General features: G+C 51.7%; 9 protein-coding genes across 9 annotated transcripts; 4 read left to right on the forward strand and 5 right to left on the reverse strand.

Annotated features, from left to right (window-relative positions):
- Nucleotides 1–13: 13 nt before the first annotated feature.
- EDD37DRAFT_183906 (putative bifunctional fatty acid transporter/acyl-CoA synthetase) lies at nt 14–2,243 on the reverse strand. Its single transcript, XM_062809999.1, has 2 exons — nt 445–2,243; nt 14–382 (listed from the first exon to the last, which is right to left on the reverse strand). The coding sequence occupies exons 1-2, from the start codon at nt 2,046–2,048 to the stop codon at nt 61–63; spliced, it is 1,926 nt and encodes a 641-aa protein (XP_062665956.1). The 5' UTR covers nt 2,049–2,243; the 3' UTR covers nt 14–60.
- A 365-nt stretch (nt 2,244–2,608) lies between these two features.
- On the forward strand, nt 2,609–3,992 carry EDD37DRAFT_570105 (3-ketoacyl-CoA thiolase; the record flags this gene model as incomplete). The annotated part of the gene is made up of 3 exons (XM_062814259.1): nt 2,609–3,664; nt 3,721–3,785; nt 3,842–3,992. 3 exons carry the CDS (start codon nt 2,609–2,611, stop codon nt 3,990–3,992), a joined length of 1,272 nt encoding a protein of 423 aa, XP_062665957.1.
- A 297-nt stretch (nt 3,993–4,289) lies between these two features.
- Nucleotides 4,290–13,676, forward strand: EDD37DRAFT_641785 (ataxia telangectasia mutated family protein). Its single transcript, XM_062817330.1, has 6 exons — nt 4,290–4,464; nt 4,531–4,578; nt 4,627–4,669; nt 4,731–6,065; nt 6,116–6,456; nt 6,504–13,676. The coding sequence occupies exons 1-6, from the start codon at nt 4,431–4,433 to the stop codon at nt 13,430–13,432; spliced, it is 8,730 nt and encodes a 2,909-aa protein (XP_062665958.1). The 5' UTR covers nt 4,290–4,430; the 3' UTR covers nt 13,433–13,676.
- Nucleotides 13,677–17,383, reverse strand: EDD37DRAFT_641786 (DNA polymerase gamma 1). The gene has a single exon (XM_062817331.1). The coding sequence runs from the start codon at nt 17,272–17,274 to the stop codon at nt 13,828–13,830; it is 3,447 nt and encodes a 1,148-aa protein (XP_062665959.1). The 5' UTR covers nt 17,275–17,383; the 3' UTR covers nt 13,677–13,827.
- A 179-nt stretch (nt 17,384–17,562) lies between these two features.
- Nucleotides 17,563–18,072, forward strand: EDD37DRAFT_613332 (uncharacterized protein; the record flags this gene model as incomplete). Its single annotated transcript, XM_062815439.1, has 1 exon — nt 17,563–18,072. One exon carries the CDS (start codon nt 17,563–17,565, stop codon nt 18,070–18,072), a length of 510 nt encoding a protein of 169 aa, XP_062665960.1.
- A 24-nt stretch (nt 18,073–18,096) lies between these two features.
- Nucleotides 18,097–21,560, reverse strand: EDD37DRAFT_184336 (elongation factor EF-2). The gene has a single exon (XM_062810004.1). It carries the CDS (start codon nt 21,398–21,400, stop codon nt 18,122–18,124), a length of 3,279 nt encoding a protein of 1,092 aa, XP_062665961.1. The 5' UTR covers nt 21,401–21,560; the 3' UTR covers nt 18,097–18,121.
- A 40-nt stretch (nt 21,561–21,600) lies between these two features.
- On the reverse strand, nt 21,601–22,686 carry EDD37DRAFT_641788 (3-hydroxy acyl-CoA dehydratase). Its single transcript, XM_062817332.1, has one exon. The coding sequence runs from the start codon at nt 22,560–22,562 to the stop codon at nt 21,879–21,881; it is 684 nt and encodes a 227-aa protein (XP_062665962.1). The 5' UTR covers nt 22,563–22,686; the 3' UTR covers nt 21,601–21,878.
- A 70-nt stretch (nt 22,687–22,756) lies between these two features.
- EDD37DRAFT_184353 (50S ribosomal protein L10) lies at nt 22,757–23,669 on the forward strand. The gene has a single exon (XM_062810005.1). The coding sequence runs from the start codon at nt 22,875–22,877 to the stop codon at nt 23,622–23,624; it is 750 nt and encodes a 249-aa protein (XP_062665963.1). The 5' UTR covers nt 22,757–22,874; the 3' UTR covers nt 23,625–23,669.
- A 1,562-nt stretch (nt 23,670–25,231) lies between these two features.
- Nucleotides 25,232–26,139, reverse strand: EDD37DRAFT_184361 (uncharacterized protein). Its single transcript, XM_062810006.1, has one exon. The coding sequence runs from the start codon at nt 25,992–25,994 to the stop codon at nt 25,434–25,436; it is 561 nt and encodes a 186-aa protein (XP_062665964.1). The 5' UTR covers nt 25,995–26,139; the 3' UTR covers nt 25,232–25,433.
- Nucleotides 26,140–26,364: the final 225 nt, after the last annotated feature.

Genomic DNA, 26,364 nt, shown 5'->3' on the forward strand with positions numbered 1-26,364 from the left:
TGTTGGGGTATATCATATTCACAAACACATCATCACACACTCATCTGTCATCCATCGCCTCTATAACTTCTCTTTGCCTTGTTCAACTTGTTCCCACGAGGAGTCGGTCAACGGCTTGAAAGTGGAGTTCTGTAGGATGTACAGATTATCTCCATGAGTGTTCCCTCGAGGCGACCAATCTCGTCGCGCGACATCGTTCTTTGCTTGTTTGTACGTGTCTCCGGCCGCGATGCTGGCAGTGATGCGCACCAGTCGCGGCACGGCGTAGTCGGGAAGACCTTTGTCGCGGAGACTCGCCCTCAGGTTACTCGTGAAAAGCTTTTCGATCGCGGCGTCGTTGGTCTTTAGCACTATCGCAGCGCCGCCGGCTTGACCATCGTACCTATGCTCGCAACAGCAGGTTAGTGTACATATCGCCATAACAAGAGTCAAGAAACACTCAACTTGTCAAGTTTGACACCGTATACCACAGCGTCTTGAACCTCTTTCATGCCACAGATAAAGTCCCTGACTTCGGCGGTGCTGACATTTTCGCCCTTCCAGCGAAAAGTATCCCCCATGCGGTCGGAGAATTGGACCCAGCCAGAGGCATCTTGGGTTAAAAAGTCTCCCATGCGTTGAAACAGGTCTCCCTTCTGGAACACGTTGGCCAGCATTTTGCCCTCGGTGGCTTCTGTGTTTCCAAAGTATTCGGTTAGCAAACTTCGATCCCTGCACCGTCCGATGGCTTCTCCGGGCTCTCCCAAGCCAGCTTTTTGGCAGAAGCCGGTGCGGGCATCTCGGACAGGCTCTTGTGTTTCCGGATCGACTTTGACTAGGAATGTCTGATCTTCGAAAAGCCGTCCGAGGGGCCCTGAAAATCCTATACTCCCGGCGCCCCAGACACCGCGGCCGTGGTTGTCAAACTTGGCCAATCCCTCTGTCGACCGGTAGAATTCGCGGATCTCTGGGATGTTGTACCTCTCCATGAATGGTTGCCAGATGTCCTTTCTCATGCCATTCCCATGCGCCACGATGCACTTGTGCAGTCTATCGTACTGGGAAGCCGGCGCAGCTATCAAGTATCGGCATAGCTCGCCGATGTACAGCATACGGGTTGCTTTTGCCAGGACCATGTCTTCGAAGAAATGCGTCACCGAGAACTTGCGCCGCAGGCACAAGGTGCCCGAGCATCCGACCACGTACGTAAATCCTGTGAAAAATGCCGTGCCGTGGAACAGAGGCAGCGGAGAATAGGTTCGCAACGGATAGTAGAGCTTGGAGTTCTCCACGTCGGACGTCAACGGGTTGGATGTGACCATGATCTGCATATTGCGGATCGCACATGCTTTGGGCTTGCCTGTCGTTCCAGAAGTATATATCAAGATTGCCACATCGGCGAGTCGCTGGTTTCTGGTCGAGAAGAATGGTTCGGTCCGACACAGCTCGTCCAACGTCACTCGTATCACGGTTTTGTCATGATCGTCGTCTCCGTGCCCGGTGGCTGGGCCTGGTTCATTGAAGGAATAGAGATTCAGGACCAGTCGGCTGATCCCAGTTGGGGCAAAGGCTGCCAGATCGGGAGTCACAATGATCAAATCTGCGTTGGCCACATTGAGACAGTGCTGCAGCGTGGCATCTCGTAGATTGGTGTTGATCAATGCCATAACACTCCCGAGTTTGGACAGAGCAAGACAAGTGATGACCATCTCGGGTGTGTTTGTGGTGAAGACCGCCACGCACCGACCTGGCCCGACGTTATGGCGATCCAGAATGGTGGCCACGCGATCTGCATCGTCTCTTAATTGCCCGTAGGTCCAAGACTGGTTCTCAAACCAGAGAGCGTCTGCTGCCTGATCCGCTTGTTCGAAGAGGCGGTACAAGCTGCAGTCACCTCCCAAGTCCTTGATTCTTTGGTCCAGCCGCCGCCGCCAACTGCGATCGTGACGCAGCTGCTTCACGTCCGCCCCAATGCCCACTTTGGCATCCAGATATGCGTAGCTAGCAAGACCGGCGACAGAGGCAACTGCCACTTTAGCAGCGGTTGCTGCCAGACTGTTCGTATCCATAGTGGCTAGTCGCGAACAACTTGCGCTCAGCTATCGTACCCAGCTTGACTATCTTGCGGCGAGTGATGCACACTTACATTGTAATCAACTTTGAGTGCCACGCAAGAAGCGAGAGTCCTTGGCACTGCTTGGACCTCGGCGCGCGAAACGCGTTTCCTAACGCCCTAAAGAGACCTTTGTCGGGTTGCTGCAACGTGAAGACCGAAAATAGTGAACGGCAGGGCTGGCCGAGGTCGTGTTTGGTCGGTTCGGAGTCCGGAGATGCACGACCTCCGGGACGTCAAGCACTGACGGATAGACGACCTAATCGAGCCACGCCCAACATCAGCAATTGTACGCCACACACGGCCGCGGTAAAATGAGGAATCCTGCCGACTAGAGTCTGATGCTCCATGGTGATTGAAGCCCACATGTTATACCGAGGCAATCATTCACCCGTTGTCGTCAGCAACCTGTGTTGTAGAAATAAGCACCTTTGCTCTTGCACGGTCAACGTGAAAACGGTAAACTGCCTTCTAGTCCTTCTCTTTGTTCGGGCAAGACTCCTGTGAGCCATCAAGATGTCATCTTCAACCTCGAGAGGCAAGCAACGTCTGGACATCATTATGAATCAACTGGGCCCGGTGCCTGACGCGAAGAAAGTGATTCTGCAACGGGGCCCGTCCGATGTAGTGATCACCGTTGCGACGCGAACTCCCCTCACGAAAGCCAGAAAAGGGGGCCTGAAAGACACACCGCTCGAGGAGCTGCTCATCGCAGTCCTCTCCGCAGTGCGCGAAAAGAGCGGCATCGATCCAGCCTTGGTGCAAGATATCTGTGTAGGGAATGTCCTGGCATCGGACCAGGCGTATCTAGCTCGCGCCGCCGTTTTGACTGCCGGATTCCCTGCGACGACCGCATCGTCGGTATGCAACCGCTTCTGCTCTTCAGGTCTGCTGGCTATTCAATCCATCGCTGGCCAAATCATGACTGGCGCCATCGAAGTTGGCATCGCCGTCGGCGCCGAGAGCATGTCGACCACACCGGACAACGGCGCTCCGGCCATGAACGAAAAGATCACCTCCCACCCGCTGGCAGGCCAAACCCAACAGCCAATGGGCCAGACGAGTGAGAATGTAGCCGGTCAATTCAACATCTCCCGTGCAAAAATGGATCAATACGCCGCAGAAAGCTTTCAATTCGCTGAGAAGGCCCAGAAAGGAGGATGGTCCACCGATGAAATCACGCCCGTCGCTGTGTCCTTCAAGAATCCTAAGACGGGTACTGTTGAAAGCCGTGTCATCACCGCCGACGATGGTATCCGTTCCGGCACGACGGTGGAATCCCTGGCCAAGATCCGAAGTGCTTTTCCCCAGTGGGCCCCAAGCCACACGACCGGTGGTAACGCTAGCCAGATCACGGACGGCGCTGCTGGCGTGCTACTGATGAAGCGCTCCAAGGCGGAAGAATTAGGCCTTCCAATCCTGGGACGCTTTGTCGGCGCCACCGTCGTCGGTTTGGAGCCGCGCATCATGGGCATTGGCCCCAGCATCGCCATCCCCAAAATCCTGGACCGATTCCAGCTAAGCACCTCAGATATCGACTTGTTTGAGATCAACGAGGCATTTTCATCCATGGTAGGCTGAGAATCACCCTTCCCGAGTCGTGCACACTCACTAACGCTCCATCCCAGGCTGTCTATTGCGTGGAAAAGCTCCATCTTGAACGAAGCAAAGTCAATCCGAGAGGTGGCGCCATGTATGTGTTTTCTCTCCGCACCAAGTCATTCTTTGCTTGCTAACAAACGTTTCTAGAGCATTGGGGCATCCTCTCGGCTGCACAGGGGTCAGACAGGTGGTGACGGCACTGTCCGAGTTGAAAAGGCAGGGCAGACCACTTGCAGTCACTTCGATGTGTGTCGGCACGGGCATGGGAATGGCTGGCATTATTACTTCGGAGCAATAAGTGCAGAACATCTGTTAATTTAACTACGACAATGGCGTACTTACTACACAAACGATTTGGGTTGAAGTGGAAAGAAGTTTTTTCGATTGTCGCGGTCTGAACGTGAGTGGACCAGTATTCTGGCGCCCCTGATCGGTCTCGACTGGATGTGAGATGCCGTAAGATATCAAAAGGGTTGAGGTCTACCAAAGGCTGTACTAAAAGATCTTGCTTAAATAAGCGCCAAGACCTCGGCGCCAGCCACGTGATGTTTGATCGAATCTCGTGGCTGATTCACTGCTCGACACGCCAAGGCCAGGTACAACTTCAAGCAGATGCTCCTGCCTCAAGCACTGCCCTGTAGCAAACAATTCCATGCTTATAAAGTCGTTCACAATCTCCCAATCTCGTGGGCTCAAACATGTGCTTGAGTTCGAGACATAATTCCTCGCCGGAGAGATGGCGGAGGTCAGCGTCATTGTGGCAGCTGTTGGTACGTGTTGGCTTTGCCGAGATCACCTAATTGTTCAGCCTTGTCAAACTAACGTCTCCATCACAGCCAAGCTCGAGGCAGACACACAACACGTGAGAGGAGAAGGTCTTGAAGGTATACCGATTAGCTTCTTGTCCCTCTTATCCTATACTGACGAACCAGATCTGAAACGCGTCCTGGGGCAAGAGAAGGTCGCCTCAAAAATGTAATCATCAGATCTTATCACTCCCCAAAATCGCAGGACGCTGAGACTGACTTTTGTCTAGCGATGTACTTGAGGACGATATCTTCCACAAGATTCTTGAACTGCTATACAAGATTGTCTACAAGGAGAAGCCAGCATTTTTCCGAGCCACGAAGCCAACGACCAAGAACAATGCAGCATCTCGACTGGAAGTTGCAGCCGCTGCCTTCCGCCTTGTGGTGGAGGCCGGCACCCCCAGACTCAGCTTCAAGACTGCTCTTTCCGTGTTGGACCATATTGCAGACACGCTTCCCTCGGCTGATGGGACGTTCTGCGAACCATTGAAGACCGACTATCTCAAGAGCTTCAGAACAATCCTGGAATACGCTCCGCATACCGAACATCTGCGGTCCAAACAATGGCAAAGCTACGTCGACTTCACTCTGTCTTCACTTTCCACAGGTCTGGAGGATGAACCAGGTACTGATGATTTCATCTCGAGTCGGGACACTAGCACGGCTTCACGGAATGGCCACCAGCAGTCAGTACGATTGAGCCAAAGAACTGCCAGAAGTGCTGGAAGAGATGTTGCATCGCACGCCTCCGATATCGTTGCTGCTCTGAGAAGCCTGACTTCTACGACAAACGCTCCCGTCATGTCACGCTCAGAAGCCATTGCCGAGACACTTCTGACTCTCCTGCAATCTGCTACCAGAGCTCAAGAAGTAATTTTCGAAACTTTGAACAACATCATTTTTGTTTCTTTGACAGAGAATGTCGCCTTCACCCAAAGCCTGCTTTCCAGGCTGATCCCTATCACGCGGCGATTATGGTCCACACGATCATCTTTATTACGAGAACAGATGCTTGTCACGTTGTTTACTTGTCGGTACCTCTTCCTTACTACGGGAGACCCATGGCTGTCAATTGATAAGGAAAGTCTGCAAGCGCTCCTGGACAAACTGTGGTCGGAGTATCGAGCGAGAAGCGAAAGAGACATTCTGCAATTTGACGACATGCAGATGTCAAGGCCAGGACAGCTTCTCCCCCTGCAACTGAGGCAATTTATGCCCCTACGAGACTCTTGCAAGGCTCTGTCATGCTGGATGACATTGTCGATCATAGCTTGTCTTATCCTGAGGGTGAGTAATCAAAATCAAGCTACGCCACCTGCGGAATTGCCAGTAGAGATACCCCGCAAGAGACAAAAGATTCAAGACCCTTTCGACGAGGTCTTGGAGATCGCGCGGCTTGGGTCAGGACAAGAAAAGCTGGTGGCTTTGCAGATTATTCTCTTTCTCTTTGATCAGCCTCAACCTACAAAAGCGGAGTCACTCCGTGGACTTTCGAGCCTGTTGCATGACCTGCGGCACGAAGATGGCAACATTCAGTCCTGGACGTTCTTGGTGTTCTCTCGGTAGGTAAGAGCTCGGGGTTGCATATATCATCGCTAACCATACTATACAGATTATTGCTCCACAACGCACCTGGTATCAAGGTCGCTTCCAGTGTCTGGCTTGAGGTCTGGGAATCCGCTCGTAGAGCATTGTCTATCCCTGCATGTGTCAGGGCGGCATGCCACACTATGAACGTCATTCTTCAGACTCGCATCCTTGGTCCGGCAACGACCGGTGGCCTGGTGGACATAGCATTGTTCGGTGGCGGCAACAACGGACCGTGCATTCTCACCGACACCGCGCTTGACATGGTCGCCACCACCCTGCGGTTGAACATGTTCGACGATGACAAGCGCTTTGAAACGTTCTGCCTCAAAGTACTCGGCTGGTTGAGTGTGCAGTGGACCCTGCGTAAGTTGTTTTGTCTTCGCTTCTGAAGCAGTGCTAATCGATGCCAGCCTCCAGTCTGGATCGCCTCCACAATGCGCACGTTGCCTCGCATGCTCAACCCGAGTTGTTGTATTCACTGTTGGTCTCCATTTGTGGGACTTTTGACTCAACCAGTAGCAGACCAGATTGGTCGCCAGCTCATTCTTTATGGAGGATGTCCCTGATACCTTCCGACGACGCTGGATTTCTCCATTTTCTCCTTGGTCTACCTTCACAAGAAGACCAAAGTGTCCAACGGAGTCGATCTGACCTCCACCATGTTGACCCACTTGTCCGTTCTAGGTTGACTCGATCTGTGCTCGAGTTCCTTTCTGGCCGATTGACAGAGTTCATCCAAGCATGGGAAATTATTCATGCCGAAAGAAGCTCAAACATTACAAATGATGTTGTGGCTATCCTTGCCGTGGCGTCAACAGTGGCGTCTGCTGTCTGGACCCGTTGTAGCAAACTGGTCCACGAATCTCGCCCTGATCGACTCTATCCGAGAAGCCGCGACATTCTCGAACGGTTTGTGCGCAGCCAGAGTGGTGATTCATTCCGCAACATTGCGACTCGCATCTGTGACTGCGTGATCGGGCTTCATACCCAGCTTTCTCACACGGATCCCGAGGTCTCTTGCGAAGAGTATCAGTCGGTCATTGAATCAGCTCTGAGGCTGACCGTCGAGGGTCAACCATCAAGCAAGACCAATGACCCGTCAGACTTTGACTTCTTGGATGCGGAAGTATGGGACTCACAAAATAGTCAACGCAGCCAGACCTCAATCACCTTCAACGCGATGAGACTTGACCTACGGCTCTGCCCAGACTCCTCGGCGTTGTTGGCGAAGTTTAGATTGGAGCTGATCACGGCCTTGCAAAGTGTAAAATCGCGCGGTGCGCTCGATCCTGCGCCTAGTTCCGTGATTGTGAACGAGATATTGTCATTGGATGCTACCTCTCTTCTTGCAGCCCGTGGAGCTGTGCAAGATTTCCTCGGTCTCAATCCCGGCATTGCTCGTGGCGACGCACAGAGTCTACTCAGCAACATTGCGCAGAAATTCTTGCAGGATGAGGCTTATGAAAGATGCGAAGCAGCTCTCGTCTTTTGCCTCACTACCATGCGTGGCCTAATGGAACTTTGGTCATCTCCGGAAGAAGACGACGATCTCACCGGAATCGCCCTCGACATCTACTATTGGTTCCTCAACATTGCACTCGGTAAAGGTATCGCAGGGCCGCGAGTGCTGTCTGTCATGGCTGAACTGGTCGACGTTCTTTTGCAAAAGAATGTTTCCTTCCGAGGGGAAGACCTTCCCTCGCCTAGAACAACACTACTTCAAATCCTGCAATTCAGCAATGCGGCGAAGAAGTACCAGGTTGCAGGAAAGCTGTCACGAATATTTGAAAAGTATGTCTCCACACAACACCAAGCGATCTTTGATGACATTGTTGAGAATCTACCGTCCGATCCTGACAAGAAAGAGGGAATTGCTGTGCGACTTTATGTTGTAGCGGCGCTGGGTGCTCGTTGGCACACAGTGCTGCGGCAGGCAACTTATCATTTGTTTGAAACTGTTGCCAACGTACCTTCGATTACTCCACTGGCGGCTGTCTGCATTGAGAAGACATGCGGAGCACTTGAGCTCAGACAACCGAGACAACTCTTCAATCTGTTCGCTCCGCAGATATTCTATACCTGGTTGTCGAAGGAGACTTTGTCCAAGATTCCATACCGTGCCTTCAAGTACGCATCTCTGCAAGACTTGATCTTTGACAACATTGCGGAGCTTACCGGGCAGATATCTCTTCGTGGTTTCAGCCATGCTGCAGAGCTGACAGAGGTGGTCAAGCAAGACTGGAAATCCTTGCTGGTGGAAGAATTCTCGTTTGCCGAAGCATACGCGCTTTCCTCAGAATCGAGTTTGCCCAAACAGGAGCGACTGTACGATGGGTCTGAAAAGTTGATCCGCAAGGAAGTCGGGTCTGACCTTTACGTGAAATTACTCGGCCAGAACCTGCCTGAGATAATCTCGCGTCTCATTATATCACTCCAAGACGATCGAGGGATCGACAAGATGCTCGAGAAGAATCAACATATGGGAGGTTTTGAGGCCTGGAACGAAATGCACAGTGCTTCCACTTCCAACACTCAACCTCCTTTGGCACAACAACCATCTTTTCGCGCCAGATGCCTCCTTGACGAATTGAACTACTTGTATCAGCGCCTCGAACTACAAGCAAGCGAAGTATGGACCTCTGCCTTGCTGATACATGTCTACAGACAGCTACTCGATAATGCAGAACCAGCCCTAGGTCCATTGCATATCTGCAGCATCATCCGGAAGATTCGCATTGCCATCAGCTTGGCTGGCCCCATAGCTTTACAGGGTTACCCTCTGGAAATGCTTCTCCACAACCTCCGCCCTTACCTGACTATGTTTGATTGTGCTGAAGATACAATGGGCATCTACAAATACCTCCTCAATCATGGTAAGCCATTCCTCGGTGGCAACTTGTCGTTTGTAGCTGGCTTGGGAGTGGCTGTCTTCGCCTCTCTTGTCGGCTTCATCAGTTCTTCACAAGACAGTACCACACAAGAGAGTCATTTCTTGTCAACGATGACGAAAGCGCAAGACTTCAGAGCTTTTCTCGGTGGTTACCTGGAGTCACTGAACCACCCGGAAGCATCTGAAGAGCCACAGACAACTTTCGGTTCGCTGGTGCAACACGCAAAGGCCATCACTGCCGCAGGCAACAGTTCAAAGAGTACAAGCGAAGGGAGCCTGCTCTACGTCCTTCTTTCAGACCGCAGCACAAAATCTCCGCTTTTGGCTGATCTTCATTTTGACCTTGCCATCGAGATCTTATGTCGAGATTTCGTCCCAGCCACGGACCCCACAGATGATATTCTCGGGGATGACCGTGATGCAGAAAACTTCTCGAGAATACTCAAGACTCTGATCAGGAGACTTGATTTGAACCCGTCATTTCTCCTGTGGGCCACCGAAGCAATCGGTAGGGGTCATGTCATGCAAGGCTTGGTCTTCAACGCGAGCAGCGAAAAGTCCGCCGAGTACCCAGCGGAGATTGAGCCGGCTGGGCAAGATCAGGAAGCCATACATTCCTACACAAGCATCCTGCAGTACTTGGCTGATATGGTCTGGAAGTTCAGTCCGGCTGAATCGGCTTCTGCTGAGAGAACGTTACAGCTCATCTTCAGTGCCCTTGATAAGAGGAGCCAAGATGCTGTTCTGCAACCCGACTTCAACAGAGCGTTCGTCCAAGAGCTGAGGTTCAAGAAGTTCCCTTGCCCTCCTACCCGACATTCTCACGACTTGAAGATTTCCTCCACCTCCGCTGAAGCATATGAGCCTTGGGCGGCGGACCTACTCAAGAAGATGTGTGGAACAGCCACCCACGACCCTGTATTGAGTTTTCTCAAGCCTCTGCTGGCTGCGGTACCGTCTTCAGCCGGTATATTGCTGCCCTATACTGTGCATTTAATCTTACTCCATGAGGTCAATGGTCAACAAGTGTGGAAAGACAAGCTTGCCCAGGAATTTTCCCGAGTTATGAGCATCAACACAAACTCCACGAGAGTAGCTTGTCGGCTATCGCTCAAGACGCTATTATACCTGCAAAGATGCCGACATCCTAACGAGTCCAATCTAGCCCAGAGAAACGCTTGGCTCGAGATAGACTTTGGTGATGCCGCTGTCGCCGCAGCTGAGTGTCAGATGTGGCATGAAGCCCTCTTACTCTCAGAATTGCAGCAGACTCAGACCCAGCTCCAGTCGGGACGCTCTTCCCGGAAGTCGTTCGCAATAACAAATGCTATGCCAGACGATGTCGTGTCGAGGATCTACGAGAATGTGGACGACCCCGACTTTTTCTATGGGAAGCGTGAGGACCTCGATCTAACAGCAGTCATAAGCAAGATGAGCCACGAGGGCGCAAGTCAGAAGTCACTTTCCTTCCACAGTGCAATGCTCGACTCACAGCTCAGGATTAGTGAGCAGGCGGAATCACTGACCCATGTCGCACGGTTGACCGCGTCGAGCTTGAGTGCAGCCAATATGCAAGGTTTATCAGAGGCCGTCAAGAAACATTACGGATATGTGGACTACGTCGCAAATAACATGGAAAATCAGGATTCAAGCTTGTCGGGCCAGGAATGGGACGTACAACCTGTTGAAGATCACACTTTGTCTTCGTCGAGCATGGCGTCCTTTCTTCGAAGCCTAAACGGCAACTTGAACAGAGAGATCCTGATCGGCGAAATGGATGACTCATTCCTCGCCCTTGGAGCGGCAATCAAGCATGGGCTTTCTGACAAGAAACGTACTGGCGACGTCCTCTCACACTTGGCTGTGTTTGCAGAATCCAAGCAGATCATTCAAGCAACGACCCTGGAGGGGTCAGGGTTGGCATGGGCGGCCATCGAGGAAAGAAACAAGCGAACCAAGCTTACAGAGTTTGGAAGACTGTCGCCCATACTGGTTGGCAGAGAAGCCACTTTCGCTGCTATCCGTCGAAACAACAACCTGCAAACTATGGTCTCTCTGAACTCGCATCAAGCGCTGCTGAACGAAGTCCGAGCTGTACGCGGATCCCTCGACATTGCGTCACATTATGATGCGCCTCAATTCTGCTTAAATCGGACTATGTACCTGTCTGAACTCAACCAAGTCGCTATCCAGTCAGGACTAAAGATCGACGTTGCCGTCCAGTACGATCTCGCCAGGACTTTATGGGCTCAAGACGAAGCATCTGCGTGCATTGGCATTTTGCAGAAATTGAAAGCCCGAGATGACACTGCGAAACAAGCCATTGCGGTCACCAAGGCTGAGATATTGACTGACTTGGGTCATAAGGTCGCCGAAGCTCGCCTTGAAAAGCCTGACGAGATCATAGCGAAATACTTCGTACCTTCCTACAAAGAACTACACGGCCGCGGCTCGGGCTCGGACGCTGGCAGAGTGTTCCACAATTTTGCTGCTTTCTGCGATACCCAGCTGCAGGACACTGACAACCTTGATGATTTCACTCGAATCAGCAAAATTAGAGACCGCAAACTTGCTGAGGTTCACGACCTCGAGCAATTGATCAAAAACCGCGGTAAAGATGAAAGCAAAACACTGTTGAACCATCTGCAAAGAGCCAAGACATGGTTCAAACTCGACGAGCAGGAGTGGCAGCGCGTTCAAAAGAACCGGGAAGACCTCATTCTCAATTGTTTGGAGAACTACATGCTCTCGATGAGAGCCTCGGATGACTACGCTAGTGACACCCTCCGCTTTGTCGCTCTCTGGCTTAATCAAGCTGAAAGCGTGACGGCGAACGAGATTGTAGGGAAGCATCTTCCTTCGGTCCCGTCAGTCAAATTTGCCAATCTTGTCAACCAGCTCTCTTCTCGGTTACAGGACACCAAAGACAGCTTCCAGAAGCTCCTGATGGGTCTGATGTTTCGCATTTGCTCTGATCATCCATATCACAGTCTGTACCAGCTCTTCGCGGCAAGCAAGAGCAAGGGACAGAAGCAGGATGAAGTGGCAGTGTCCAGAAACGCTGCGGCGCTCAAACTCGCCGAACTGGTGAACAAGAAAAGCCCGTCTGCTGCGATCTGGATCGCGATTCACAATTCATCCATCGCGTATCATCGTGTTGCTTTGGATCGAGTGTCTGAGAAAGATGTCAAGACAGGAGCAAAGATTCAGCTGCGCCAATTGCCGTCGGCACAGAAACTCGAGCGCGCCTTGAATGAGTCGACCATAAAAATTCCTCCACCGACGCTGAACACGCCGCTCCGAACTGATCGAAACTATTCACACCTGCCTACATTCAGCCACTTTGACCAGCAAATTTCCATTGCAGGTGGTATATCGGCCCCCAAGATCGTCACCACAATCGCTTCAGACGGTTCTCGACACAAAATGCTTCTCAAAGGTGGTAATGACGATCTCCGTCAGGACGCTATCATGGAGCAAGTCTTTCAACAAGTATCGGACTTGCTGAAAGACCACCGCGCCACACGACAGCGGAATCTGGGAATACGGACTTACAAGGTGATCCCATTGACAACCAACACTGGTATCATCGAGTTCGTCAAGGATACTATACCACTTCATGACTACCTCCTGCCAGCCCATGCACGATACTTTCCCAAGGACTTCAAGCCAGCCAAATGCAGGAAGGATGTTGGCGACGCACAGACCAAACCACTAGATCAACGCATTCGCGCATACCGTCAGGTCACCGCCAACTTCCACCCAGTTATGCGCTTTTTCTTCATGGAGAATTTTCAAGACCCTGACGACTGGTTCTACAAGCGTCTGAACTACAGTCGGTCGACAGCCGCCATCAGTATTCTCGGCCATGTTCTGGGCCTGGGCGACCGGCACGGCCACAATATCCTCCTCGACGAAAAGTCCGGCGAAGTGGTACACATCGACCTCGGCGTGGCTTTCGAAGCAGGCCGGATCTTACCAATCCCAGAAGTCGTCCCTTTCCGGCTGACGCGCGACCTAGTCGACGGAATGGGCCTGACCGGTGTCGAAGGCGTGTTCCGACGCTGCTGCAATTTTACTCTCGAAGCTCTCCGTCGCGAGCAGGAGGCTATCATGACCATCCTTGACGTGCTGAGGTATGACCCTCTGCATTCGTGGTCCATCTCACCACTGCGTCTGGCGAAGATGCAGGAGAACAACGAGCAAGCTGAAGCTGCGGCCGGTGCCTCTGTGGTTTCGGGCGTCGGGTTCGCAGGGGGCGACCCTATCGGTATCGCAAGCCGGAGAGATGCCAATGAGCCGAGCGAGGCTAATCGCGCGCTGACTATCGTCGCGAAGAAGCTTGGGAAGGCACTGAGCGTGGAGGCCACGGTAAATGAACTCATTCGTCAGGCCACGGATGAGAGGAATCTTGCTGTCCTGTATTGTGGATGGGCTGCGTACGCATAGGCAGTTTCTGTCAAGGAATACTCTGGGTTGTCGCGGAATAGCGTACACTTCTGTCAACCTTTGAACTTCTACTTTGTGTCTTTGACACTTGTTTCAGATGTTTGTTTTCTGTGTGAATAGGTGGAAAAGTTCGGGGTTTCTGTTTTACAGCGAGCAGGCGGTTGAGCGTTATCTCTGGTTCAGCTTTCATTTGATATTCATTCAACACCATCGTACAATTAGCAGTACAGATATAGATGTACATTGATTGACTCAAGTCATCTCCCAGTAAGGCCAACTACTAAACAAGACGCCAGCGCTAGATCAGCCAAACATAGGTACACTGTGGAATACCGTACTGTAGAACCGCAACAACATTTTGGGCATAACTTCATACAATCCAGGTCCATGTAGTCTTACACTTCCCACCCATCGTTCGCCCAGCGATTCGTCAATGGGGCTTTGCGCTCTGTCAACCAGGGTTTATGATTCGCGCCGTTCAGTGCTTTATTGTATCCCATGCTCCACCGGTCTTCGACTTCCATGAGCATGGCACGTTGAGGCTGCGCGTGCGGAGGGACAGGCACTTTGGGTTTCGGCCGTCGGCCTCGTGGCAAGCCCGAACCCTTAGACCCGTCGTCCTTGTTGCCGTCGTTGGTCGATGATGACTCATTCTCGACGTCCCGAATGATAGACTTCAATTCCTTTTCGTCGTCGGTGATCTGTGCGCGGATATATGCCACGTCATTCGAGCCGCTGAGACTAGACATGACGCTCTGTCGAGGAGTATAGGAGTACTGACTCAGATCGATCGGGCCTGTCTTTGGGACAATCCCAGGGTCCAGGAAGGCTTCTTCACCTCTGGCAAGAAGCTGATTGATATCCAGGCTCTCGCCATGTGGGATCTTCTCGGGATGACTGGGCGTGACGCAGTCCATATCCACCTCTTTACGTAGGACATGGTCAAGGTCGACGGCTGAGAAGAACGCACATGATTGCGGAAGATCCTCGATGCCCATCTGCTGGCTGAACATGGCTCTGGTCCAGAGATTGCTGATCTGGAGTGCTAGAGCTGCTCGATATCGGTCTTCATGCTTGACGAGATATCGAATTTCGTCATGCACGGTAATTGCCAAGCGTGCGTCTAGATTGAAACGCTTGATCAAGTAGTCCATACTGACAATCAAGAGATGCAAATAGTCGACACCCGAGGACTGAATAGCCCAATTAATACGAGAGGTCATGAAGGAGCCTTGATTGATGAATCGTCGCATGAGAGCCTCAGTTATGCCAGCACCAAGAACAGGAGTGCGCGGACGTTCTTGCTCGGCGAACTCTTCCAGCCTGTTGAAGACGAATGACTCCGTGCCTCCACGCCAGAAGGTACCACTGCCGAGCGCTTTCCGTCTGGTGCGAGTACCCTTCGTCTCCTTATAAAGCTTGGATGCAATGTCGTTTGTTTCTTTCTCCGATAAAGAAGGATTGAATTGTCGGAGCAGGGTGGCAGCAAACTTGAGACCAGCACCGTAAATGCGACCATAGTTGAACACTTTCGCGTCATTACGGGAAATACCAAGGATCTTCGCCGTCTTAGAGTGCAAATCGGTGCCTGCAGCTTTCGTTCCTTCCAATGTCATAAATCCGATAGCATTGCCACCATGAAGTTGGAATTGAGCGTCGCCCACAAGCGATGCAATCCACAGCTCTTGACTGTCGACGTCGGCACCAACAAAGCAGTATCCCGGAGGAGCCTTAATCATGGCCTTCAGTTCTGACCCGACACGATTGGCTTTGGCGTTCGAGGCAGTCAGCCAGGTATTTTCCACTGCACGCCGTGTGATTGTGCCCATCGGAATGATTTGAGGCAGTATGAACCCTTGCTCAGACTTTCCGGCCAGTGACGAATCTCGATCGGCCTCCTTGACGACCATTTGAGAGGTGATCCGATCTCGGGCGGAGATCCAGTATGAGCATGAAGCGTTCATCTCCAAAGCCTCCTTTGCAAGGGCGAACTGTGAAGACAAGGTCCCTGCTTCGAAGTACTGCAAAAACCCCTTCGCGAGAGGTGTAGCACAGCGAGCAGTCGGACCATCCTTGTGCGGTAATTTGAAATAGATGTGCTTAGTATCCAACTTGAGAGTCTCATTTGTCTCTTCGTCCATGTCGCAGCTGACCACGTTGCTGTGTTCATACTTCGCAGCCTCCTTGTTCGGTACACGAAATGTCCATCCATGTTTGTCGGACCAAACCAACGGATATCCATCCCAGGAGAGCTTCAGCAAGAGCGGGGCAATTCGTGTCCGCACAGTCAAACTAATGGGTGATGTACTCGACATGAATAAGTCTCTGTACCAATTCGGCGCTCCTGGCATTTTCTGTCGGGCAACCGGCACAGGCTCCTCGCCCTTCTTCTTGGCCTTTTTGTATCTGATCTCTTGACCAGCCCAGTCCAGCTGGCTGAGCCAGGGATCATTGTTATACACATCTGGCTGGCCCTTGACCGCCAGCGCTTCCTCGGACAGTCGTAGAAGTCTTTCCTCGACATCTTTCAACCTTTGCTGAAACGTGTTCTCCGCTCTTTCGAGATACTCATCCCAAGATTTGTCAACTGGTAAGATGACGGACGAAAGATGCCGTAGAGCGCCGAAGCTGACTGGGTGGGGGCAAGTCTCCAGGAAGTTTGGAAAGACTTTTTGGAAGACGCGATGAGTGATGGACACATCTGCAGCACAGTAATCAAGCAGTTCTTCGATCCTTTCCCGAATGCCATCCCGATCGAGTTCACCAAAATAGTCTCGCTGGCTCTTGTCGATAGTTACACCGCAGTGGAACTTTGCAACATCGCGCAGTGAGTTGATGGAGCTTCGGCCGACCCACAGTTCCTCCTCTTCCTCGCTCAGCATCTTACTTTCAAGCATCCGTTCCAGTTCAAGCGAATTGTGATCGCCCGCCATCTTGTCTCTCAAGGCCCTGTTCTTCTGATGCTTCATCCAAGTCGGTCTTTGCCTTGAGCACATACCATTGACCGCGACGTGCAGAGACATGGTATCGATGAAAAAGTTTTTTGATTGCTGAAGATCGTACTCCTCTTTCACCCGTGCTCGGTCATATCCCACGTTATGTCCTATCACGATTCGAGGCTTCGTGGGGTCACCCAAGGGAACAAGTTGTCTCGGATTGTCTGTCTCGCCAAGCAGATAGGGTGAAATCCAGGCGTACCAAGCATCAGGACTTGCAGCTGTAGCCATGACGGCAAATGGTGATTCCCTCCACAAGGTCTCAACATCGAATGACAACATGGTCTCATCAGGCGCGCCCACCTCTTCCGTCGTCATGTCGGAGTTGTACTTTGTCCACCCGCTTCTGATGACCCATTTTCGAGGCCTTTGAGGGGTGTTTGCGCGTACAAAGGCTTTGCCATAGGAAAGGTAGGGTTCCGCGGCATACATGCCCAACCTCGTGAAGTGTTCGTCCAAGCTGGTGCCATGGATTGGCGGAGTGTCAAAACCAATGGCGGAAGTGTTGTCTTGGTTCTTTCCCAATAGCTCATGACGTCGAAGATGGTCTTTGGACAATTCAACGAGATCCGTTCGTGGTCGCGTGGCGCCTGCAGGGAAGATTTGAGGGTGGATGTAGTCGCTCAGCTGTTGTACACCAATGTCATTATATCTGGACGTTGCCGATTGCGCAAGGCCGTCCTTGCGATCGGTCTGAGAAGTGGTGTTGGAAGGAGCAATGTCGCTGGCATAGTGTCGTCGTAGGATGGCGGTCGCCCGCAAGGCATATGGTTGGCGTAACCTGCATTTTTGCGAAGTTCTAATGTAGCCACGCGCGCATTGCGCGGGCGTAGGGGCCCAGAGCATGTATGCGACTGGAAGATTGCATCAAGTTGGCCATGTATAGGCCGCCATGGTCTAGGAATATGAATGTGCAGGTTGTCAAGGATGGTCAGCCATTCAGGAGGCAAGGCTGCGAACGCAGGTGGCAGGGGTTTTGCACTTTCCAATAATCATAAAGTCATAGATTAGTCCTTATCACCACGTGATTGTTCACGTGATTATGCTTTTTGTTCAAACTTGACGATGTTAACCTTAGACAGCGATTTACCATATGGCATAAATCCCAACCCATGTTTTTCAGTGGATCTCAACATGGCATTCAAGGCGAAGGATCTTGAGTATGACAAACATGAACCAGCATTCTTGCGGAGAATGCGGGGAGAGTACGGTGGCCTGGATGGGAGACACAATGTCCAGATCGCCCGGCCAAAGAAGGACAGACTGAAGACTGGCGATGATGATGACGATCCGGTCATAGTGGACGAACAGGGTGAGCTGGTAGAGAAATCAGAATTCGAGCGGAGACAGAAGCAAGGCGAAGACCACGATCAACAAACCGGCCCCGAAGAGGTGAAAAATGACGACGAGGCACCAGGAAAAGAGCAACCAAGCGACAGGCAGAAAGTCACAGAGATTGGAGGCATGAAGAAACGCAAAGCTGTGAGAGTGGTTGGCGCCGAAGACGACGATGGAGACAAAGTCGTTTCGGCAATCGGAAAGGAAGAGACGAATGGAGAAGTCAAGGTCGCAAAGAAGAAGGATGCCGGGGCTGCGAAAAAGAAAGGCAAGAAGATCAAATTGTCTTTCGACGAGCCAGAATGACGGAGGTTTCCATCGTCAAGATGATGAATTTCTCAATGAAGAACGCTATTTAGTTCGTCTTCAACGTCTTCTGCTTCTCAGCTTCACGTCCACCCCTGGCACCTCTGACCAGCAAGCCCTTCCTCCTCCTGACGGCATCGACATACTTCTTCGCCACATTCTCCCTCTCACCATGGACACCGAGATCCTCAAGCTCTTCCTCAGTCTTCGGCACCCAGAATGGATCAACATCATCAAGCACCTCGAAACCCACGAATTTCAGCATTGGCTGTGCCAGCCCTGAAGTTCGTTTCCGGATCTCCTCGCTGAAACCGAAACTCTCGGCAACAGGCAATGTTGCTTCGATGGTGAAATACGGCGTCCCCTCGAGCAGAGACTCGGACAGAATTGCACCACGTCGTCGAGTCAGTACGCTGTACACTTTTCCAAGAACCTCGGGAGTGGCTTGGATTGTACAGCTGTACATGGCAAGCAAGATACGTGGTGACCAGTCCAAGAACCCTGCCCGGATACTCTCACGAACAGATGTTATGAGCTCACCAGTCAAGCGGCCCGACTCACCAGCCGGATCTGAATTGTCGGTGGCCTCCTGCTGAATGATCTCCTCCAGAAAGACGGCCACGCCTTGCGTAGTTTCTCTGCACAGAGGACCCTGCGACGTGGCAAGTTGAAAAGCATATGCGATGGTGTCCGAGAAGTCTTGCGTGGGTTTTGTCGGAGAAGAATCTTCTGCTTTATGGCCATTCGTCGTACCATTGCTTTCCTCGACGTCTTCGAGTTCGTGCTGCTCGAACAAGAAACGCTTGCAGGTATCCGTACCAGTAGCGTCAATGAGAACATTGGGGCCTACTCGCCGAGGACCGAACCCACAGATTCTAGGTATTACCTTCTGCCATACTTCCTTTTCTTCCTTAGCTTCGTCAAACGCCACTTGAAGTTGCTTCCGAAACTCCTGTAAAGAGAGGATGCCCCTATCATGGCCGGCATCGTTGCTGAAATCAGCCACCGTCTCGCTGTTTTCCGTTTCCGCTCCGTCCCCGTCCTTCTGTGCATCTTCTTGACTCTGTTTCTCAGCGTAGAGTCGCCTGATCGAGGGTCCAGTCTTGATGAGGAAATCTGTGACATTGCGCGGTAACGGCCGCACTCGTAATCTCACCGACACTGTCTTTGAAGCCGTCACGGCAATGGCCGTACCTCGCGGAAGATCCTTATTCTTCGGAGGCTCCATCTCCTCGGCTTTGACAATGGTCTCGCGATACGGCACGATCGGTTCACCTGGCTGGATATCGCAACGCGCAAAGCGCTCCCGCAGGTCTTTGAGACACCGTTCCAGATGCAGTTCTCCAGCCGTGAGGATGACGTGCTCACCACTTTCCATTTGCTCGTATACGGCGCAGGGATCGCTTTGCTCCAGCATTTTCAAGCCTTTGATCATCTTGTTAAGGTCCATAGGGTTCGTCGGTTCCAGGGCAACTCTGACAATGGGTTGACTCAGACTGGTTATGCCGGCCATGTTGACGCTTCCTTCTAGTTGCGAACATAGCGTGCCAGTCTTTAGGACATGTCCTTCCAGTCCTTCGATTCCGAAAACCACTCCTGCCGGAACCTTGTCCAGAGGCTCCAGCGCGCGGCCCATAAGAAGATAGAGAGCTGTTATAGGAACTTTCTTTGGCTCCGGAGATGCGTGTGGGAACGCAGGATTGAACTTGGGTGGCAGAACATAGACTTCATCGCCTACAGATAAACTTCCCGAGAACAACCTTGCAAAGCCAATTAGGTGCTCCGGATCTTCAGGCTGTTCCTGTGTAACATCCTCTCCGTCCTCTTCGCCTATCCTTGTATTGTTCAAGCCATTCGTGATCCCGTTGGCGCTAGCTGCACCTTCAGCATCGGTTTGCGCCTTTGCTATTTCGGCGCGCTTCTGCCTTGCAAGCTCTCTGGCTTCATCTGCTGTCAGTGTGGTTCCAAGCTTTCTTCTCTTAGAAGGGAGCTCGCTTTCGGGTATGGCCACCATTTTGCTGACATATGCGACGACGGGTGCCGTTTTGGTCGTGTTGAAGTTGATCATTGACTCTTTTAGATTTTGATCAATGTACTTTGCACTGACTAGATCGTCGATCATTTCTGGTAATCGTGTTGCCTGTGCGCTCGGTGGGCTCGGAAGGTATTCGATTACAGAGACAAGAAGAGCCGTCGATAGTGGGAGCCACGACGAGAAGACGGCCTGCAATATCGCTTTGGAGTCTCTGGATCTGGCAATGTGAGCTGGTAGGTTGATCGATAATGATTTCGTGATCTTTTCCAGTAGGGCGGGATCACCACGCCCACTACTGACTCCCACTGTAGCATCGTAGGCTTGCCATATAGGTTCCAGGACAAGCTGAACAAAAATGGGTTTGAGACTCCGGCCTTTGAGATGCTTTGCTCCTAGAACTTTCTTGGTCTTCGGATCCAGGTAGAACTCTCCCCATAGCACTTTCTCTAGTACTGATCTTTTTATGCCCAATTTTTTCTCATAGATGCCCGCGAACTGTCGTATTGTAAAAGCCCACCCATCAATGGCACTTCCGAAGATGACATTATTGTTCTCCGGCGCAAAGTACAAGTCCTCGTCGTCTCGCTCCTCGTACTGTTGGTCCAAATCGGCCTCACTGGCATTTTCGTCCAAGGCATCCTGTTTCTGCTGGTCTTTCGCCGCTCTTTTCTGGTCCATCTTTTCTCTCCACTCTAAATCCTCCTCCATTCTTTCGCCTTGAAAGAAGCCGCCAATAACAGCATTGACACCTTCCAGGATTCTTTCGAGATGTGAATATGCTTCGGCGGGACTCATCTTCAATTCGGTGATCAAGCGATCGATCTTGTTGATGACCAGTAGGGGCTTCAGTTTTTCTATCCATACCTGCCGCAGCACCGTGACTGTCTGCGAGCACACACCTTCCACAGCGTCGACCAGAACCACTGCGGCATCGCATAGTCGTGAAGCGGTACTGACTTCTGAGGAGAAATCGATATGTCCGGGACTGTCTATCAGGTTTATCAAGTATTCCTCTTTCTTGGACTCCACGTTCTCCTGCTGCCTCCGCATCATACTGAAATATAGACTAATGGCGCTACTCTCCATTGTGATGCCTCGTACTTGCTCGTCCGGTCTAGAGTCCAGATAACGGACTTTGCCCGCCATCTTTGGTGATATGATTCCATTTGTGGCAATGAGGGAGTCTGAGAGGGAAGTCTTGCCATGGTCAACATGGGCGAGGATGCATATGTTGCGAATGTTCTGCGCGTTTGACTGTAGGGCAATGAGTTTTGAGGGCGGTATGGACGGCATTCTCGATCAAGCGCAAGATTGGGAGGTGCGGGAAAGGCTGTGACTTCTCGTGCAGAACAGGGAGCGCCAGGCTCCACGTAGAAATGAATGGCGACTTTATTGTTTACAAAAGACGGACGTTTGGGCGCAGTCGGAGCGGTTTCAATACGCTCAAAAAATGTCGAGGCAATGACGCACTATCGTCGGACAAAACATTTACTCCGCAAACACTCTCTTAATAAGGAAACTGGGATATGCCCATACAAATCCGACGGATGAGATGTTTTCACTACCTTGGATACTCGTGTTGTTCCACCTTCCTTGCTGATATCTATGTAGAGCATGTCCGGGCTCCCTTTGCTTGCTGGTCCCTCTCCACTGGATGTGCCCCTGGTTCGCTCAGCCTCCAAAAACAGACTCTCAGGGCCGATTGGTTGCTCGTAGCTATTCCTTTCCAAGATCGCCCACCAATACATTTAAGCCGACTTTCCTTTTCCTTTCAAGACTTTCGTCGCTGTGTCATCATATGCGTGTATAAGATATAGCTTCCAGGGACATAAATCCCAAGCACGATCTTCAAAAGCAGGTCAACGCTCTTCCCTTGCTTCGCAGCCGGTGCCAAAGCCAAGTACATGAGCAAACATTCGCTGGTAATGCCAACGGGATATAGGACGAAAAAGGTGTTGTATCGTAACCACGTCAAAGCTGCGGGCACCCTCTCACTAACGGCCGCTTTCCACACAAAGAATCCGTAGCGAATAATCTCTGTGATTCCCCATGCCGTAAGGATCCCAGAAAACGCAATCGGACCCGTTGTTGACCCCGGTACCTGGCGTCCGTAGATGTTGGTACTGACGACAATCTCGGGGTACATTTCAAGCACTACCCACACCACCAGTATTCTCGAAGCCACCTGCATTGCCGTGGTGATCGGGCTAGCTCTGACGAGGCCCACCACAGCGTGTACAACCTCGAGGAGGGCTATTGTTTGAGTCCATTTGAGCATCGGGAACAGCGCTTCAAAAAGCCCCTCGAGCTTTCCGAAGGTGGCCAGTGTCGGTATCAGAATCAATGCGCGGAGGGTAACGATTGACCATAGTCCGAGGCAGACCGCATTATATGCTATGAGGTACTTTTGTGTTGGGGTGGACGTAGTAGGTCGTCGCGGCGTCTGATTCTCCATCTTTTCGAGAGTGCTTTTCAGTTCTTAAAGCAAGCAAAAGCGCAACAGGGCTAAAAGGACGAAAAGAGTGAACAACAGGTGTGGTCTTGTATGAGGTCGTGCCGCAAGATGAGCTGAGTAGGGCGTTGGGCAGGTTGAGCAACCTTAGTTAGTGCTGAGTTGTCCGACCTGCAACTCCGCGCCGGCTGATCTTCGGCGCAGTTTAATCGAGATAATTATTTTTTCGACACCGCAGTTTTCAACATCCTACTCCGTTCCCAAGCCACCACTGATCGAGGAGAAGTTGATCGACTCGTCCATACAAGCTCCAAGATGGCCAACTCCAAGCGAGCTCGTGTCGTCCATACCTCCAAGACCCACAAGAACCGCAAAGAACTTGTCCGTCGACTGGGCGCAAATGTGCAGGAAGCCGCGGAAAACTACAACTACATCTGGGTCTTCAGCGTCGAAAATGTGCGGAACAATTTCCTTAAAAAAGTCCGAACCGACTTCGATGATTCAAGAATAATGATGGGCAAGACAAAAGTCATGATGGTCAGTCTGGGTCACAACGCCGAAACAGAGTGTGTACCTGGCGTTAGCGCACTGGGACCGTACTTGAAGGGCGAGGTTGGACTACTATTCACCAGCCGCGAGCCTTCCGAGATTGAAGAATACTTCGACGACTATCTCAACCTGGACTACGCAAGAAGTGGGACGACAGCAACACAAGAGATCAGAATCCCGCCCGGTGAATTGCACACCATGTACGGTGTGCCAGGAGGTGAAGAAGATCCACTACCGCTTCAAATCGAGCCCATGCTCCGAAAACTTGGCGTGCCGACGCGCCTTGTCAAGGGGAAAGTGGTACTGGAGGAACATCCTGAAGGCTCGATGGACGATGAGGAGGGCTATCTCGTCTGTAAAGAGGGAGACACGCTAGACTCGAGACAAACGTCCATACTCAAGATCTTCGGCGTGCGCATGTCAGAGTTTAAGATTGAATTGATCGCTGTCTTTGACAAGAACGAGGGCGCTGTGCGCCAGGTGGGCGGAATGGAAGTTGATGGGGCAGCATCATAAGAATGCTGGCGAAGGATGTTTCGCTGTTCACGATTGATGATTGACGACATGGAGCCAATACTCGGGTGAAGATATGTCAACATTCCCTGGTCAACCTGGGGCCGGAGGAGCAGGCTGCTTATTGCCCATGTTGCTTGGCCTGCAGCAATGCAATACTATCAACACACTGGGGTTGTATGGTCCAGCTTGACCTATCATGCTGACCTGACTACCGCCTGGCGAACGGGCAGAGGGTATCGCTCTCCCGAGAGCAATGCCTTCGACCGCCGGAGATGGGTGACTTGATATCATCACCGAAAGAGGACTTGGCTTCTTAAAAATGCTATCATGCTGGTAGCCAGGCACGGGACAGCAGTGCAATTTGGCAGTCCCATCAGATAGCCGCCTCCGATGCCGTTGAGGTTCCGCCATTTCTCCTACACAAAAGCTGAACGCAGTTGGCTTGGGCACTGCCGCAATTTTGCCGTCCATGTACGGCAAGGTTTTGTGGAGTGGCTGGGCTCATTTCGCCCAGTATAATACCACGAGAGCTGGATTGTCGGCGCCTGTGCTTTCAACCAGAAGCGGAGGTCAGGGTATGGAGCCTGAGGCAAGCTTGATTAGCCGGGTACCTAAATGATTCTCCGCTAATCTGCAAGGCCCTCGTGCTCTGCAGTATGTTTGGGGGTATGTTATCTACTAGCAGGTACGGTAGTCAGGATGACGACCTTGCTGGAGAAAGCTTCGGCGTCATCAAAAAAACATTTCGACTTGCAGAAAAGGGTCGATATTTGGTTCGAAGCTATCTCTAAAATCGATGGCTCATATCTCCATCCCTGTGCGTGCCGAGCTTTTGATTTGTATGAGGAGAACTTACGGGGATTAGCATGAGGAAAATTTATACTCACGTCTCCAGACTACCCTACGCTACATCATACTTCGTAATTTCGTGATCGTGCTTCGTGGTTCGTTCTAATGGCGGCCACACCTGAACGCGTCTTCCAGGTGTGTGCCACAGCACACTGCGAGCCTCTTGGACATTAGATGTCGGTTGCTCGTTTGCATGCAGGTTTCACACCCTGCGCCAGTGAAGCCATTCTTACCTATCTTGTATTCAGCCGAGTCTAACCTTCTCTTCAGCGCGATATCGATCGACCATCCATTGCACGCAAGCCTGGATCAAAGGTCCGTGCGACTACACAGAGATATCCCTTCCACCTCTTTCAAAAATGCTGTGCTTCAGGCTTGTTCACAACTTCCGGTCGTCTGCGTGGGGAGTTTTGAGAAGGAGAGCTTCGGCCTGGCAGTGCTGACACGAACCTCGCTCAATGTGTATAAGCCGGATACCACGTGCCTTAGGCCCCCAGAAGGTTGCGCGGATCGGGTGCGTGTGATGTATTGTATGTCCGATACAAGCATTCAGTAGGAACAGGCGTTCTTGCTTGGAGAGCTCGGATTCTCATTACAATTGTGACGAACTGAGAGTGTGAGCGAAATAAGCCGAGCGGCTGCGGTTCGCTGAGGAGGTGATTGATGTTCCAGCAGCTCGTTTTGTGTGGATTATGAGCAGCCTGCTCCAATGCTCGGGTTCGTCGAAGGTGATGTTGTATTAGACGATGCATGCGTGCGTGTCGCATCCTCCTCTCTTTCGAACACCTTTCCGGTCGTCTCTCGAACTGTATCTGCTCTGCCTACTGGTGTCATATGTTGGCATACCGTAACAGGTTTGTGTGCGCGGTTTCTGTGGAAGCTCGATGGTCGCGCGAGGACAATGATTGCGCTCATAGCGCGTTGTGTAGAGCGTTCGGACCGTCCTCGACTTCTCGCCGATCAAAGCTGAGATCCAGCAGCTGCCCAGTCGACTGCTAAGAAGGACTCTTGAAGTTTGCCATCCTTTTCCACTTCAGTACGGATGTATTCGGCAATCTCACCTAGATTTTGAGTCTGACTGACGCGTTGTACTAGATGGCTGATGGTGTCTCGATCGCCTACTTTCATGATTGCTAGCATACCAGAGATCATTTGCCTCTGTCGTCTCAGTTGTTCGGTAGCCTCGTTCAAGTCTTGGACAGTGCGGCGGTTGTTGGCTTTTCTTCTCCCATCAGCCTGTGCATCGAACCTGCAAGACCAGTTTCGTCGCTGACAATTTGCGCAGGGAAACGTTCCTGTACATCGGATCTTTTTCCTTTGACACATATAACAAGCCAGAGAGGCTCGCGCTCGCGATCTATCGGACGGCTCTTGTAGTCCCGAATCTGATGTGGCGGTGGCGGCGTCCGCGGCGGGATCTGCCTCCTCGGCCAGGGATGGCTCGCCACCCTCGCCACCCTCTGGAAGAACATTGGACTCTTCGCTGCCAAAAACACCGAGGGTAGGACGAGGGGGGTCCATAGATGCGAGATAAAGCCAGGCAAAGCTTAAAAGGAGCTGGGGTTGCAGATCAACCGTCCAAAGTTGGCTGTTTATCTAGACGAGCTTCCAGGTTTATGGTGCACGTGCGATCGGCGCGAAAAAGACCAGAGGGAACAGCCACAGATATAGACCTAGATTGGCATTCCACCTACAGCGGAATGGGACGATGGTTTAGCTTGCCATCCGCTGAGTGGGTTGACAGGAAATTAACAGCGACACTGCGGACTGAAAGTAGATAGAAGCCCAAAGTGATAGAGAAAAAGGGACAAATGGAAACCGTCTGTGGAAGATCATGGACATGGGGCCAAGAGGGGCATGATACTGGGTGCTTGAATCAGATTCGATATTT

The sequence above is a fragment of the Exophiala viscosa genome, assembly GCF_022695815.1.
Source record: "Exophiala viscosa unplaced genomic scaffold EDD37scaffold_14, whole genome shotgun sequence".
Lineage (NCBI taxonomy): Eukaryota > Fungi > Ascomycota > Eurotiomycetes > Chaetothyriales > Herpotrichiellaceae > Exophiala > Exophiala viscosa.

Bases quoted from the DNA above. Each gene is read 5' to 3' on its own strand.
- EDD37DRAFT_183906 (XM_062809999.1), bottom strand. From the start codon at position 2,048: ATGGATACGAACAGTCTGGCAGCAACCGCTGCTAAAGTGGCAGTTGCC. The intron at 383-444 runs GTTGAGTGTTTC...TTGCGAGCATAG, and splicing joins TACGGTGTCAAACTTGACAA to GTACGATGGTCAAGCCGGCG.
- EDD37DRAFT_641788 (XM_062817332.1), bottom strand. From the start codon at position 22,562: ATGGAGAATCAGACGCCGCGACGACCTACTACGTCCACCCCAACACAA.
- EDD37DRAFT_184336 (XM_062810004.1), bottom strand. From the start codon at position 21,400: ATGCCGTCCATACCGCCCTCAAAACTCATTGCCCTACAGTCAAACGCG.
- EDD37DRAFT_641785 (XM_062817330.1), top strand. From the start codon at position 4,431: ATGGCGGAGGTCAGCGTCATTGTGGCAGCTGTTG. The intron at 4,465-4,530 runs GTACGTGTTGGC...TCTCCATCACAG, and splicing joins CGTCATTGTGGCAGCTGTTG to CCAAGCTCGAGGCAGACACA. The intron at 4,579-4,626 runs GTATACCGATTA...CTGACGAACCAG, and splicing joins GAGAGGAGAAGGTCTTGAAG to ATCTGAAACGCGTCCTGGGG.
- EDD37DRAFT_184361 (XM_062810006.1), bottom strand. From the start codon at position 25,994: ATGGACCCCCCTCGTCCTACCCTCGGTGTTTTTGGCAGCGAAGAGTCC.
- EDD37DRAFT_641786 (XM_062817331.1), bottom strand. From the start codon at position 17,274: ATGCTCTGGGCCCCTACGCCCGCGCAATGCGCGCGTGGCTACATTAGA.
- EDD37DRAFT_184353 (XM_062810005.1), top strand. From the start codon at position 22,875: ATGGCCAACTCCAAGCGAGCTCGTGTCGTCCATACCTCCAAGACCCAC.